General features: G+C 54.6%; 1 protein-coding gene across 5 annotated transcripts in view; it reads right to left on the bottom strand.

Moving 5' to 3' along the window:
* Nucleotides 1-266: 266 nt before the first annotated feature.
* The window catches only part of ENG (endoglin), a 76,259-nt gene continuing 62,821 nt past the window's right edge, over nt 267-13,704 (bottom strand). Inside the window, exons 14-15 of one of the 5 annotated variants that reach the window (XM_075905244.1) lie at nt 11,740-11,835; nt 267-5,013 (exon numbers count right to left, since the gene is read on the bottom strand). In XM_075905244.1, coding sequence (XP_075761359.1) covers nt 4,907-5,013; nt 11,740-11,835 — 203 coding nt within the window. In that variant the 3' untranslated portion in view covers nt 267-4,906. Of the gene's footprint in view, nt 5,014-7,375; nt 7,656-7,691; nt 7,986-11,739; nt 11,836-13,704 lie in introns of those variants that run through there. The other 4 variants (XM_006118998.4, XM_014571490.3, XM_006119000.4 and 1 more) reach the window with 4 other exon arrangements.

Here is a 13,704-nt window from a genome sequence, read left to right as displayed (position 1 = left end):
TGCAGTGCGGCCAGGCAGCCCTGCGTTAACACTAGCACCAGTCACAGTGAAGCTGGGGCTGTGGGACCTAGTCCTACACGGGTGCCAGGCTCTGGGGCACCTTGATGCAGCTTCTTTGCTCTTGGAGCAGGCTCCACCCTGGCCTGGGGAACGTCTGCCCTTGTACCTCACGGCAGCCTGCAGGTTCTGGGGCCCACGTGAAGGCAGGTTGGAAGGGGCTCCCTGTGCCTGCTGCTCCGAGGCGAGATGTTACCGAGTCTCTCGTATTTAACTCAGAAGAGGTTTTTATTAAAACTTCTGTAACTTAAAAACAAGTGGATTAAATTTCCAGATTTCTTTCTAGGTGACTAGAGTTTGAAAGTGACACAGTGGTGCTGCTGGGCCGCATCCGCTCCACTGGCCACCTGCTGCAAATAGACCACGTGCTCGTAGTGGCTCGGGGCCTGGCGGGGGAAGGCCAGGAGCTCTGTTGTTGTTGCCTTGCCTACTGCCATAGCCCTGGGTGGGGAAAATTACCCCACTGGGCCACGGGGCTTTCCTGAAAGGAGCGTTCTTACTGGTTGCTCTTCTCTTTCCAGGGTGGGCCCCACCTAGCTTGCCCAAGACAGCAGGGCCTGGCATGCACCCTACAGGTGGACAAGCCTGGATGTTTGGCAGTGAAATTTCACCTGTTGGCTACCCCCCCTCCTGCTCTACTTGCTCAGTGGGTGCAGTTTCCATGATCCGTGTTGGAGGAGCTTCCCCCTGGAGGCTGCTGGCTGCTCTGCAGACTGGTGTGTGCTGCAAGGGCCACGTGGGGGGTAGGGGCCAGACCGGGGCGGGTATGGAGGGAAATGATGCAACTAGAACAGTTAGGGAGCGAGAGGACCCTGGGGTGAAAGAAGCTGTTGGCTGTGGAGCTGCCGTCTCCCTGTGTTCACTATGGGCACTGGGACCATGGGCTGGGGTGCTTGGCTGGAGTCACATGCAGGGGAAGCTGCTGCTGAGAGCACTGTGGGCTTTGGCTATTAATAAATCGTGGCTGGGTCTTGTTCCATGTTCCTGGGGTGTTTGTCCAGCAGAGGGCCAGCTGTGCACAGGTGTTTCCTGCAGGCCTTAGCCAAGTTGTGTGCAGCTCTGGTTCCATAAGAACAGCCACACTCAGTCAGATCAGGGTCTATCCAACCCAGAATCCTATCTACCACTAGTGACCAATGGCAGGTGCTCCAGAGGGAGTGAACAGAACAGGGACTTGTCAAGTGATCCCTCTCATCACCCATTCCCAGCATCTGATGAACAGAGGCTAGGGACACCATTCCTACCCACTCCAGCTAATAGCCATTAATAGATCATCCAATGAATTTATCTAGGTTTTTTTTGAACCTTGTTAAAGTCCTGGTCTACACACATCCTCTGGCAAGGAGTCCCACAGGTTAACACCTGTGTGCCGATATACTTCCTTTTGTTAGCTATCTATTGATTTCACTTGGTGATCCCTAGTTCTTGTGTTGAGAACAAGTAAATCATTTTTCCTTACTTCCTTTCTCCACACCAGTCATGATTTTATAGACCTCTGTGTCATCCTGCCCCCTTACTCTTCTCTTTTCTAAGCTGAAAAGTCCTATTTTATTTCTCTTCAGACTGCAGCCATTCCAAACCCCTCATCATTTTTGTTGCCGTTGTCTGAACTTTTCCCAACCAACTCCATGGCTTTTCCAACCAACTCCATGGCTGTGTCTAGACTGGCCAATTTTTCCGGAAAATCAGCCGCTTTTCCAGAAAAACTTGCCAGCTGTCTACACTGTCCGCTTGAATTTCTGCAAAAGCACTAACTTCCTACTGTAAGAAATCAGTGCTTGCGGAAATACTATTCTGCTCCCATTCAGGCAAAAGTCCCAGTGTAGACAGCTCAGATTTGTTTTCTGCAAAAAAGCCCCGATTGCGAAAATGGCAATCGGGGCTTTTTTGTGGAAAAGCGCGTCTAGATTGGCACGGACGCTTTTCCGCAAAAAGTGTTTTTGTGGAAAAGCGTCCGTGCCAATCTAGACGCTCTGTTCCGAAAATGCTTTTAATGGAAAACTTTTCCATTAAAAGCATTTCCGGAAAATCATGCCAGTCTAGACGTAGCCCACGTGGCTTCCCTTCCCCTGGGCCTGCTGGGGGGCAGCAGGGCTGGACTCACCAACTGCAGTGCGGGAGGCGGGGGAACACTGGCCAGGCGCTGGCAGTCAGGGGACTTAGTCTAGGCTCGCTGTGACCAGCCCAGCTGAGCCCTTCCATGCAGCAGGGCGAGCTGTGGGCCCGCTGGAAAGCAGGCACACGCCTGCACTGGCACAGGGAGCTGCTTTGCTGTGCCTCCTGCTTGGCTTTGCAGGCGCGTTGCTGTCCCTGCACTCAGCAAGGGCAGTGCAAGTGGCAGCTCAGTGTAGGAACTGGGCCAGGGCTGGCTTTGGCCATGGTGGGTCCAGGGCTGCTCAGCTCGGGATGGCTCCAGGTGAGTTTGCTCAGCTTGGGTTGGGGCAGGGAGCAGGGCCAACCCCAGGCCTGCAGGAGCCTGCCTGGGGCTCAAAGCAAGAACTGGCTTTGACTCAGCCCTTCCCCCATCCCTCTGGAGTAGCTTGTGTGGCGCTTCCCTTCCAGTGCCTCGCCCACAGGCTGGGATCTTTGACTCCCCAGGGCTGGGGGAGCTGCTGGCTCCATCTGCCCCTTGTGGCAGGGCTGGCGGCTGCTTGCAGAGCTGCCCGTGCAGGATGCAAAGGAAACCCAGATGCAGCACCAGGCCAACAGGCAGCACCTTCCCCAGCCCCTTGCAGCTGGTTTGGGGCTGGGCCCGGCTGGGAGAAACAAGGGAAAGGGGCAAGAGCTACTTGGTGCCTTTCTGCAGGGCCCTTCCCAGCGCTGGAGGGGGCGGACTGGGGCCAGGACTCCTGCCGCAGGCTCCATCCAACCCAGGACTAATTATATTTATGCATGATGGCCGTTCCAGGCTGTGTTCCTAGAAGCTGAGTGTGTGGGAGGCTGCCCAGGGGCTGCCCAGCTGAGCAGCGCACGCCCCCAGCTCCCACCAGCAGCAGCAAGTGTTTCTCCTGGGGGTGCACATCCGCACATGCCTCGGTGCACAGAACATTTATTCTGCACATGGGTGGAAAAAATTAGAGGGAACATTGGTTACCAGGGGGCAGGACAGATATTTACAGCCCAGCGCCAGGCCCAGCTGGCAGGAGCCAGTTGCCTACTTTGGAGACTGCCAGTGTCTACTGTGGAGCCAGGCTCTGGGCTGAGCCTGTGCCTCCCAGCCTACTATGCTGTGGCTTGGGGGAGGGTGGGGGTGTCATGTGGCTTTAATTACATTCAGGCCCCCAGGGCAGGGCAGTCAATGGGGGAGGGGAGCTGAAATAGGCCAGGGTGCAGCCAGAATGGGTCTTTCCTGCTGGCTGAGGTTAGTGAGGGGTGGAGTCAGTGACCCCAGCTCCCCTGTTAGCAAATGCTCTCCCTGCGGCTTTACCCCCAGGCCCTGTGTTCCTGCGGCACTGCCCTGTGTCTGGCACAGCCCCCCCCCCCCCCAGGCTGAGGGCAGCTTGGTCCCCAGTGCCCCGCCCCTCCCCCCACCTGGGTCATTTTACACAAAGGGACATAGCTGGCACCTTACCCTAGTAACTGCCCCTGGTGCCACCGCTGCTGGGCTCGGGTGCAGGCAGGAACCTGTCATGCGGGAGCTGAATCCCAGCCTGGCGGGTGGTTGCCGAGCTTCTCTGCTGGGCGGCACCCATGGCTTTGCCAGTGGGGGAGGGGGCGTGAGATCATTCCCCCACTGCCTGCCCACATGGGGAGGTTTGGTTTCCTGGCCAGGAAGGGGCCTAGGGTTCAAGGAATCCCGCTGGCCCCGCTCCATGCCCCGGCGCACTGCCTCGCACAGCTGCTGAGCACCCCGGCTCCACCAGTGCCTTGCTGGTCTTGGCTTCCCCTGCGTCCCTGGGAGCCCGGCGGTGCCTTGCCAGTAAACGTGGGCTGAGTGGGGATGCGTGCCCGTGCACTGGCCATATGAGCTGGCTCTGGAGGCTGAGCCCTGGGGGAGGGACCGGGTCAGGTTGGCATGAGCGCTGCACTGTTCGTGGGCTGTAGCCATGGGCCAGCAGGGGGTGGCGTGGGGCAGGAAGGTATTTCTGGGGTAGGAGGGACTGGGGGCCTTTCTCCTCTACTCTGGGCATGGGCCAGCGCGGGCAGGCAGCAGCACATACCAGGCCCACCCTCTGAGCAGGGGACCCCGGTGAGGGGCATTCAGTCCTGGCGCCCAGTTGGGCTTTGGCCCCTCTCCTGCATAGGGGTCGGCCAGTGGGGATCCAGCAGGGCCATCTGCCGTAGGGGTGGACAGATGTTTCCAGCCCCGCTCAGGCTGCCACGGAACCGTAGCAGGAGCTGGCGTGTGGCCGAGCAGCGAAAGGCTCCCGGGGCCCCCACACGCTGGATGGCGTGGCCCACGGTCCCCCCGGCTGCTGGTCCCTTCTGTGGTGAGGGGGTGGCAGGCAGGTGCGCCCGCCCCGCGAGGGGGGGGCATTCAAAGTGCTGGTGTGGCGTCTCCTCCCAGCTCTGCCTGTCCAGCGGAGCAAACGAGATGGGCGGGGCCCTGCTCTGCCCCCCCACCGCTGTCCCTGGGTCCAGGAGCTGAGCAGCCTGCAGCTCTGCTGAGGTCCATGGTGGGAGCTCCCAGGCAGCCCCTCAGCCCAAGGGACGGGGGCCTGCTGCCTAGGCCGTGCTGCTGGTGGAGCAGGGGGTGCTCTGGGTGCTGCCGATGCTGTGGTTGGTGCTGCTGCTCTCCGAGGCTGGGGTGGTGCTGGAGACCGGCTGCATTTTGGCCATGGGGCCTGGAGCATGTTCCGCATCGGAGAGAATGGAAAGCGTTAGTCAGGCGGGTCCTTTCCCAGGCTGCTCACAGCTTGCCAGGTGCTGACAGGGAACAGAGAGCACATGGTGGCGCATCCTGCCCCTGCCCAGTCATGGCGCTCAGCCCTGAGATAAGCCGCTGTCCCTGTGACTCTGGAGGGGAAAGACGGAAGTGGCTGTGGATAAGCCGATGGGCTGGTCCCCGCGGGGCCGTGAAATGTAGAAAGCTCCTACGTGAGAGAGTGTGCCACTTCCTGAGCACTGAGCATGCTCAGCAGTTCTCTTGCAGCCATTGCCCTTCTCTCTGCCAGCACTAGCGGTAAGTGTTTAAAAAGGGAGAAAAGTGGCTCAACAGAGGAGATGACCTAACCTCGACTTGGCAAGGGGTAAGGCAGACAGGTGCAGGCCGAGTTAGGATCCATTCTGGGCAAACTCAGCTCTGGCGGGGGCAGGGGCCCAAGCTAAACTCCACAACACAGAGGGCAAAGCCCCAGCACAGGTAGGGCAGAGGGGTAAAAACACCCCCCTCCCCCAGTGGGAACAAAGCACAGGTCAGAGTAGCTGTGGCAAGGGGGCTTTTTTATTTGCTTAAGCATATTTTAATCATTTATTCACCTCAGAGGCACTGAGCAGGGTTACCAGATAGTATTAAAAAATACTGGACACTCTTTGGGGGGACTGGCTGGGAGGGGAGCAGGGCTGGCCAGGAGGAAGGGGGGGGACCAAGAAGCAGAGCTGGCAGGCAGGGCAGCCAGCGGGAATGGGGCTGGTGGGAGGGGGGTTGAGTGGCACGGGGCTGGCCAGGGGATATGAGGGGGGACGGCTGGCGGGAAGCAGAGCTGGTCGGTGGGAGGGGGGGGGCAGACGGAGCAGGGCTGGCCGGGGGAGATCAGGAGGAGGAGGGGAGAACTGGCCACTGGAAGCAGGGCTGGTGGGTGGTGTAGTGGGGCTGGCTGGGGAAGATTGGGAGAAGGAACCTTGGCCGGCAGGAAGCAGAGCTGGTGGGGGTTGGGTGCAGCAGGGCTGGCCAGGGGAGATTGAGAGGAGGAGGGGAGCAAATCGGCTGGCAGGGAGCGGGACTGACCTGGGCACATGCAGATCCCAGGGTGTTCCCATCCCGTGCAGGGTCCCAGCGAAGCGAGTCCGGCTGCAATTCCACCGGGCGCTTGACCAGGGATAGGGACAGGGCTTCCCCTTCTCCTCTGACGCAACCGAAGGCTCCCAGTGCCGATTGCGCCCCGCCTCCCAGCCACTCCCCCTACCCCTGCCCCCGCCAGGCATCCGTTGGGTGCCCAGCTGGAAAAACAGAAAATACCGGTCATTGCCCATGTCCGGTATTTTCTGAATCGTTTTACCGGACAGTGGTCCCAAAAACCGGACTGTCCGGTAGAATACGGGACACCTGGCAATCCAAGCACTGAGCATGTTCAGTAGTGCTGCAGACGCCCCTGCACTTTGCCCTGCCCTCTCTATCTATATGTTTTTTCTTATTGCATTTGAAAGAAGGTTCAAAATGAAAAGGGGGCTAAAGACAGGACATGAAGTTTCATAACATTTCTCACGTTTGTCTTCTTATTCCTGGGACTCACTGAATTGCTCTCCCATCTCTGCAACCCATTTTCATTATTTCGCTCCTTGCAAATGTAATGTCTTTGTACTGTAATTACTCTGTGCAATGCACAGTGTTGGAGGAAAAGATACTTAAGTCAAAGTACTGCTACTCTGAAACAAATGTAAGTAAGTAAAAGCCAAAGTAACCTTCTTTAAAACTACTTGGCTATGTCTACATTGGCATGATCTTGCGCAAATACTCTTTAATGCAAGAGTTTTTGCGTTAAAGTATTTGCGCAAGAGAGCGTCTACACTGGCATGTGCCTTTGCGCAAGAGATGTGCTTTTGCGCAAGAGCATCCGTGCCAGTGTAGACGCTCTCTTGCGCAAGAAAGCTCCAATGGCCATTTTAGCCATCGGGCTTTCTTGCGCAAGAAATTGATGTTGCCTGTCTACACTGGCCTCTTGTGCAAGAACAGTTGCGCAAGTGGGCTTATTCCTGAGTGGGAGCATCATAGTTCTTGCGCAAGAAGTACTGATTTCACACATTAGAACGTCAGTGTTCTTGCGCAAGAACTCCCCACCAGTGTAGACAGACAGCATGCCAATGCAGACACGGCCCTTGAGTAAAAGCACAAAAGTATCACATCTTAATTGTACTTAAAAAAAACAACAAAAGACTAACTTGGCTATCCCCTGAAGTAATTGTATTTAGGTATGCAAAAGTAAAAATTAGTTGTCTTATGGAAACCTATGCTTAACAACCCAAGTTTTTGCTGGTAGCCATTATTTCTCTCTCTCACACTCACACTCACACACACACACACACACACACACACAAAATATATAAACACTTATAATATAACTCTCTATATATTATGTATACACATATACTATACATTTTTCAATGATGGAATTTAATTATAGTCACTGCCTTCATTTATAAAGATGAAGAGTGACCAAATTAAATGTCAAGATTATAGAAATGTATTTATTTTGTCCACATTCAGTGTGCGCATTTTTAGCATTTTTCCATTGTAATGATTAATTTCCAAAATGTCTGTTCAACAGTAGGAGCATTTTCTTTCTAATTATCATAGTCAATCCTTGCTCTTCTATGAAAAAATATGAGTCCATCACCACAGAAGAATCTCTCACAGGCAGCTGATGCAGGCAGAGGTCTGTTGGCCCTGTTGCACAGCTCCCTAAATCTAGGAAAAGACTGCAGCAGATCCATGGTCCCTCCTGAAGAGGCCAAATACCCATCAAGATTCTTTGCAGTTTCATTGGTCTAAAATGACACAGTCTCTTTATCTTTTCTAATCCCAGTTTCATGTTTGTTCTAAGTGGTCCTAACATTTGGCATCAAGAACTATTAGCTCCGGGTTCTCAAATATTTCACCAAAACACTTCTGAATGCCATACAAGAGTCCATCTACTAGTGACCTTAAGAAGACATCTTGTTCCTTTGTAGTTTTGAAACTATCTACAGTAAAACCTGTGTTATCTGGTATGATCAGGGATTAGGGCATTCCGGTTATCTAAAAATTCCAGTTATCTGAGGGTCCCATCAAGCTAGGAAAAAACAATGAACAATAATAGTAAAACTCAGGTTTTTAATATTGGTAATTTTGTAGTGTGAGGCAGTTGGTCTCACATTTCTATTCGAGTTAAAAATTATTAGTACTCTTAAATAATAAATTGATAAGCTAATCATGGTAACCTAAGCCAGGCTTGTGCACCTGAAGAGGTGACAGTATTGTGGCTGGGGGCAATGCTGATTAACAAAGTTTTCTGGTTAACAGAGTGCTGGATAACAAAGGTTTCGCTGTAATATAATTTAAACGTAAAAAGCAAAAATGGTCTGGTAGCTCGTTATAGACTAACAAAACATATAGATGGGATCATGAGCTTTCGTGAGCACAGCCCACTTCTTCAGATGACCGGAGTATTGAGTTTAGGATATGCAGACCCAAAATAAATAGGTCTGCATATTAGTGCTCTAGTACTGCTTTCTGGGGGCCATAATATCCAGCCTGGAAGCCTAATAAAAAAGCATCACATTGGCCTCCCACTAGTCTCTGCTTGAACCACGTGGCTCATCAGACAGTTGTGGTGGATGCCAGACGCATCTAAACCAGCCTGACAGCACCCCTGTCCCCATGCTCATCGCTCCATTCATATATCGACTGGAGAACAGACAGTCCTACAGCAGGACTGCGATGGAATCATTGACACAAAAAGCATGGAAGCACTTCCTGATGGCAAATCCCTGCTCCTGATGCTAGTGACCCCTCGTCTACCTACACCCAGGTCTTTAAGTATCAGGCCAATTTTAGGAAAAAGTCCTGTAACTATGGTTTTAAATACTGAACATGGCAATTGAGGTATGAGGACCCTCTAAGGCAGGGCTCCTGCCTGTAGACTGTAATGCTTCGGACTCCCTCCTTTCCCCTATAACAAGGCAACTTGGCACTGGTGCACTAGCCACATGGTGGAGTGGCTTCAAGGTTTCTTGCCCCCTCTTCTACACATCACTGGAGCAGGTGGGAGAGGTCTAGGTTGGACTTTAGGAAAAACTATTTCACTAGTAGGGGGGGAAGCACTGGGATGGGTTCCCTAGGCAGGTGGAGGAATCTCCAGCCTTAGACGTTTTTAAGTCTCAGCTTGACAAATCCCTGGCTGGGTTGATTCAGTTGGGATTGGTCCTGCCATGGGCAGGGGGCTGGACTTGATGACTCCTGAGGTCTCTTCCAGCTCTGTGATTCTATGACCAGCCTGTTTTGTCCTGCTGCTCCTGAACTCTGCCTTGGAGCTGCCCCCCGGCTTGCTGTACAAAATGTGGGAGGTACAAGAGGGGGGTGCTGATGTCAGGGTGTCCCTCCTCACCACACTCCTGTACCCTGTCACCACACAGGGAGAAGGGGCTGGAGGGAGCTTAGGAATGACACTCTCTGGCACTCTATGGTAACAGCTGCTCCTGGAAGTGGCTGGCATGTCCCTGTGGCTCCAGAGAAAATCACTGCTAGGGGTCTCCATACACTGTTCTTGCTGCAGACACCTCTCCTGCAGCTTCCATTGATCAATAATGGGGAGTAGAAGCTGTGGGCTCAGTGCTTGTAGAGGAGGGGCACCAAATGGCATCATGCCAGTGGCTTTCAGGAGTGGTGCAGGGCCTGGGCCAAAATAAGCCTGCCCTAACCTCACTGGTGACACACCAGAAGCCATCACAGTTAAACGGTGCCCAGACAGAGCCTGCTTCCTGAACCCGTCCCAGCCCTGAACCCACAGATATGAGTCCCCCTGCACCCAAACTCAGTGCCAGAACTTGCAACCTGAAGACCCTCCTGGACCCCATTTTCCCACCCTGGGCTAAGGCCAGAGCCCCGCTTACACTCCAAACCCATCGGCACAAGCACAGGGCCTTCGTCCCAAACCCCTAGCCCGGCCTGCTGCAAGTGATTGAGGTTGGGGGAAGAAGAGGGTTGCAGTGAGCATGGTGAGGCCTCAAAGAAGGGGCAGAGGAATGGCAGGGCCTCAAAGAGGGGCTGGAATGAAGTGGAGCATGGGTATTTCGGTTTGAGGAACATCTTATGTTGCACTTACATTGGAAAAGCGATCTTGCAGTGAAAAAGGTCGGAGAGCAATGTTATAAGGAGTGTAAGGTGGGAGAACACCAAAATTTAAAAAATGGATTTAAAGAGGGCAGAAGAAACTGCTCCTGTAAGAAAATACTGTAAGTGTCACTTTCTTACAGGACCAGTGAGAAAGTCTGAGTGGAGGTAGGACATTCCTATACGGAACAATTACTTAGTCTGCAGTATAACAAACTGCTACCCTCTCAAACCCTAAAGCTTCGTCTATACTGTGCATTGTTGTGCAAGAAGATATGCAAATGAGGTGCATGCTTCATTTGCATACACAGTGAGCCTTCATTTTGTGGAAAGGGGTTTTGTGCAAGGAGCTGTTTACACTATTCCTTCTTGCACAAAAAATGCCTCTTGTGCAGAAGCCATTCTGCCTGAAAATAAGCAGCAGAACGGCTCCTGCACAAGAGGGTTTTTTTGTGAAAAGAGTACTGTAGACAGCTCCTTCTTGTGCAAAAACCCCTTCCGCAAAAATGACGGCTCATTAGGTATGCAAATGAGCTGCGGTGCAATGCACAGTGTAGACGTAGCCTAAGGTTGATTCAGGTCTAGCAAATTCCTGGAGTTCAGACCAACAATGACATTTGCTTTTTTGGGGGACTTTTCCAGAGCCTTTTACACTTTCATTAAAAGCATTTATAAGTGCACTTGTGTTATTTGGTTAGAGCTGTGTTTCTCAACCAGTGGTATGTCTGGGGGGTACTTCAGCACAACTGAAATTTGGAGAAAACCGAATTTATGTTTTAAATTTTACAGCATTTTATTATTTTTGTACTTTTTACACGAAAAATGTCATCTTCTGCCCGGCTACAATTAAGTTGTTTAACAAATGTATTGCAATGGTAGAAAAAAATGGTGTGTCTGAAAACTGTAGGTACTGGGGGTACTTCTAATTTTTTTAAAGGGGGTACTTATACTTTTGGGGGGGCCGAAAGGTTCAGCAAAGATGAAAGTGATACTTCCAGTAGGAGTTGCTTACAGTAGCAATTTCTTATTTCTGGAAATCAGAAACTGCCCCCAGGAGCGCAATCCTACAGGGAGCTGTTTTCAACACAGAAATGTTGGGCACTGCTGCATGTAGGATTGTGCTGCCACTAGCAGCTGCTTCCCACAGTAGCACTTCCTTACGATCATACCAAGTGCTACCTGTAGCACATTCCTATAAAGTAGGAGCTTTCGACATTACAGCGGCCTGCCTGCTTGCCTGCCATTTGTGGGAGAGAAGGCGACAGGCTGCATGGCTCTGTTGGCCGGGATCTAGCGCTCTGCAGATAAGCTTCCCGCAGCAATGCCGACCTGGGCATGCGCCAGCCTTGGGAACGGGGGCCAGGCTCCCTGAGCAGCGTGGGAGACCAGGGCACTAGCGCAAAGGGCCGTGAGAGCCTCGGACACAGCAGGCCCCCTGCTGCAGCAACAACCCTGCTGGCTCCCAGCTGGAGGCCTCCGGAAAGGGCCTATGGGCCCCTGGCAGCACTTTCCCAGCTCACTGTGGGACGGAGCTACAGGACAGATGCACCAGCCTGGCCCGCCCAACCCTCGCTCAGTGTGCGCAGGTGAGGCTCTGTGGCTCCCCGGGGTGCTCCCAGGAGAGCCCACGGGCCTGCGGAGCAGCAGGGCCCCAGCACTGGGCCCCGGGGCAGAGGAGAGACTAGGGGGCCCAGGGCAGAGCTGCAGGTACTCACGGGTGTGGGTGTAAATGCACCAGAGTGCCGCGGTGAGGAGGGTGCCGATGAGGAACGCTGCGAAGGTGATCCCCACGACCGCTTCGATCCCTAGGCCTGGAGCCGCGCAGGAGACCAGCAGCCACGGGCAAGGAGAGAAGAGCAGGGACAGCAGTCAGCACGTTTCCCCACACAGCTGCCCCCTCTGCTGCTCTGTGGCAAAGACCCCCAAGCCTCTGGCCGGGCTAACGCTCCCTGGCGCCGCCCCGCCCTGGTAAAGCCTTCCCATCCTTGTGACAGGGCAGCCCCCTTCCCACGCAGGCACCTGCTAGCTCAGGAAAGAGCCAAGGAGAAAGCAAGTGAGAACTGGACAGCCAAGCCATGAGCCGGGCAGGCTGGAAGGCCTGTGAATGCCACGTTTGCAGGGGCTCTGTGCCCCTATCACAACCGGCCTGGCAGCTCACAGGCTGGGCAGTGGTCTGAGAGCCAGGCACCAACCCCGCCAGGCAATGGGAAGGGAGGGCTGGACCGAAGCCTGCCAGTGACCTGCAATTAGCCAGTCAGAGGGTGACAGACAACGAGCCAGCGAAGTGTAGGGCTAAGTGGCCTTCTCCTTAGCACCTGGATATCAGCCTGATTCTGCCCCTTTCCGCCACTGGGGGTGCAGGAAACACGCTTTAGAACTGGCCAGTGGCAGGTTTCTCCACAAGCAGCCGGCTCATCCCCTCTCCTGGGGCCGCGCTGCCCTGCAACCCACCACACGCTCGGGCCATTCCCCCCTGTGCTCGCTCCGGGGCGCCGTAGTGAAATGCAGCCGCCTCGAGGTGCGGGCATGGCGGCAGTTTGGCAGCACACGGCCTGCACTGCTGGTGGGGGGTCTGCATGGGGTTCACAGGGCGTGTCTGGCCGTGGAACCCCCATGGAAGATTTCCCGGCAGGCTGAATGATGGGGGCGGGGGCGGACACACTTTAGGAACTTTCATGGGCACAGGCAGGCAGAACGTCAACGCTCATCTCCACTGCCTCAGCAACACAGCACCCCACGGCCACCCCGGGGCACAGGCTTAATACGGGCCTGGAGGTGAGTCGCACTGGCGCTGCCTGCAGCGCCTGGCCAGGACCCTCGCTAGGGCTTGTTTATATGGTGCTTGCTCGGGTCTCTCCGTGCACTGGAGCCCCACCGTGCTCAGGAGGTTGGGTCAGCCAGGCAGACAGATGGTTTCCTAATGGCTCCTGGACTCCTCTCAGCTGCTGATTCCAGCGCCGAGAGGAGCAGCAGCTGCTCCCTAGGACTGTGTCCGGGCTGCCTGGCTGTGAGACGTGTGTGCTGGAGAGGGTGATGTGCGGGGCGAATTCCAGTCAGAGCTCGCCTGGGTCAAAAGCCTTTCCCGGCTTTGTTGTGCTGCCGTCCTGGGGGAGCTGAGCAAACAGAGGCAGGAAGAGAGGACCAAGGTGGGAGGAAAGCAGGAAATCATCCATTCTTGGATGGGGCTGAAGATTCATTCCTGCCTGGCAAGGATTCAGCTGGGCAGGAAGACGGGCCACGCTCCCGCGCCTGGCGCTACTGCAAAAATCACCGCCATGGCGAGGCAGCAGGACGCCTGTCGCGGCTGCTCAGAGGATTCAGCCAGAGGAGCTGGCGCAGCCAGGAAACTGCTTCTCAGGAGGGGCAGAAATCACCTATTGACACCCCCACGTTTGGCTCCTTTGGGAGCAACTGCCCCATGCCAGAGGCCCCAGCAAGCTCCCCGTCATGCTCCCCTCACACAGCAACCCCAGCCCCAGCGCTTCAGTAATCAAGAGCCAGAGTCCCCCTGAAATCAGATCTGAAATCTAACCCACTCTAGGCTCTGCCTACTGGTTGGGAGGCCTCAGGAAAGCTGAGCCTGTCACCTCCAGCCTAGGGCTCCGGGGCTGGAGCTTGAAGACACACTCTAACCTCATGCCATGTGTGCTACAAAGGCCAGGCTTGGCCATGCTGCATTT

Source organism: Pelodiscus sinensis, chromosome 22 (genome assembly GCF_049634645.1).
Source record: "Pelodiscus sinensis isolate JC-2024 chromosome 22, ASM4963464v1, whole genome shotgun sequence".
In the NCBI taxonomy this organism is placed as follows: domain Eukaryota; kingdom Metazoa; phylum Chordata; order Testudines; family Trionychidae; genus Pelodiscus; species Pelodiscus sinensis.
Note: the sequence above shows the minus strand (reverse complement) of the source record. Positions and strands in the feature narration are given on the sequence as shown.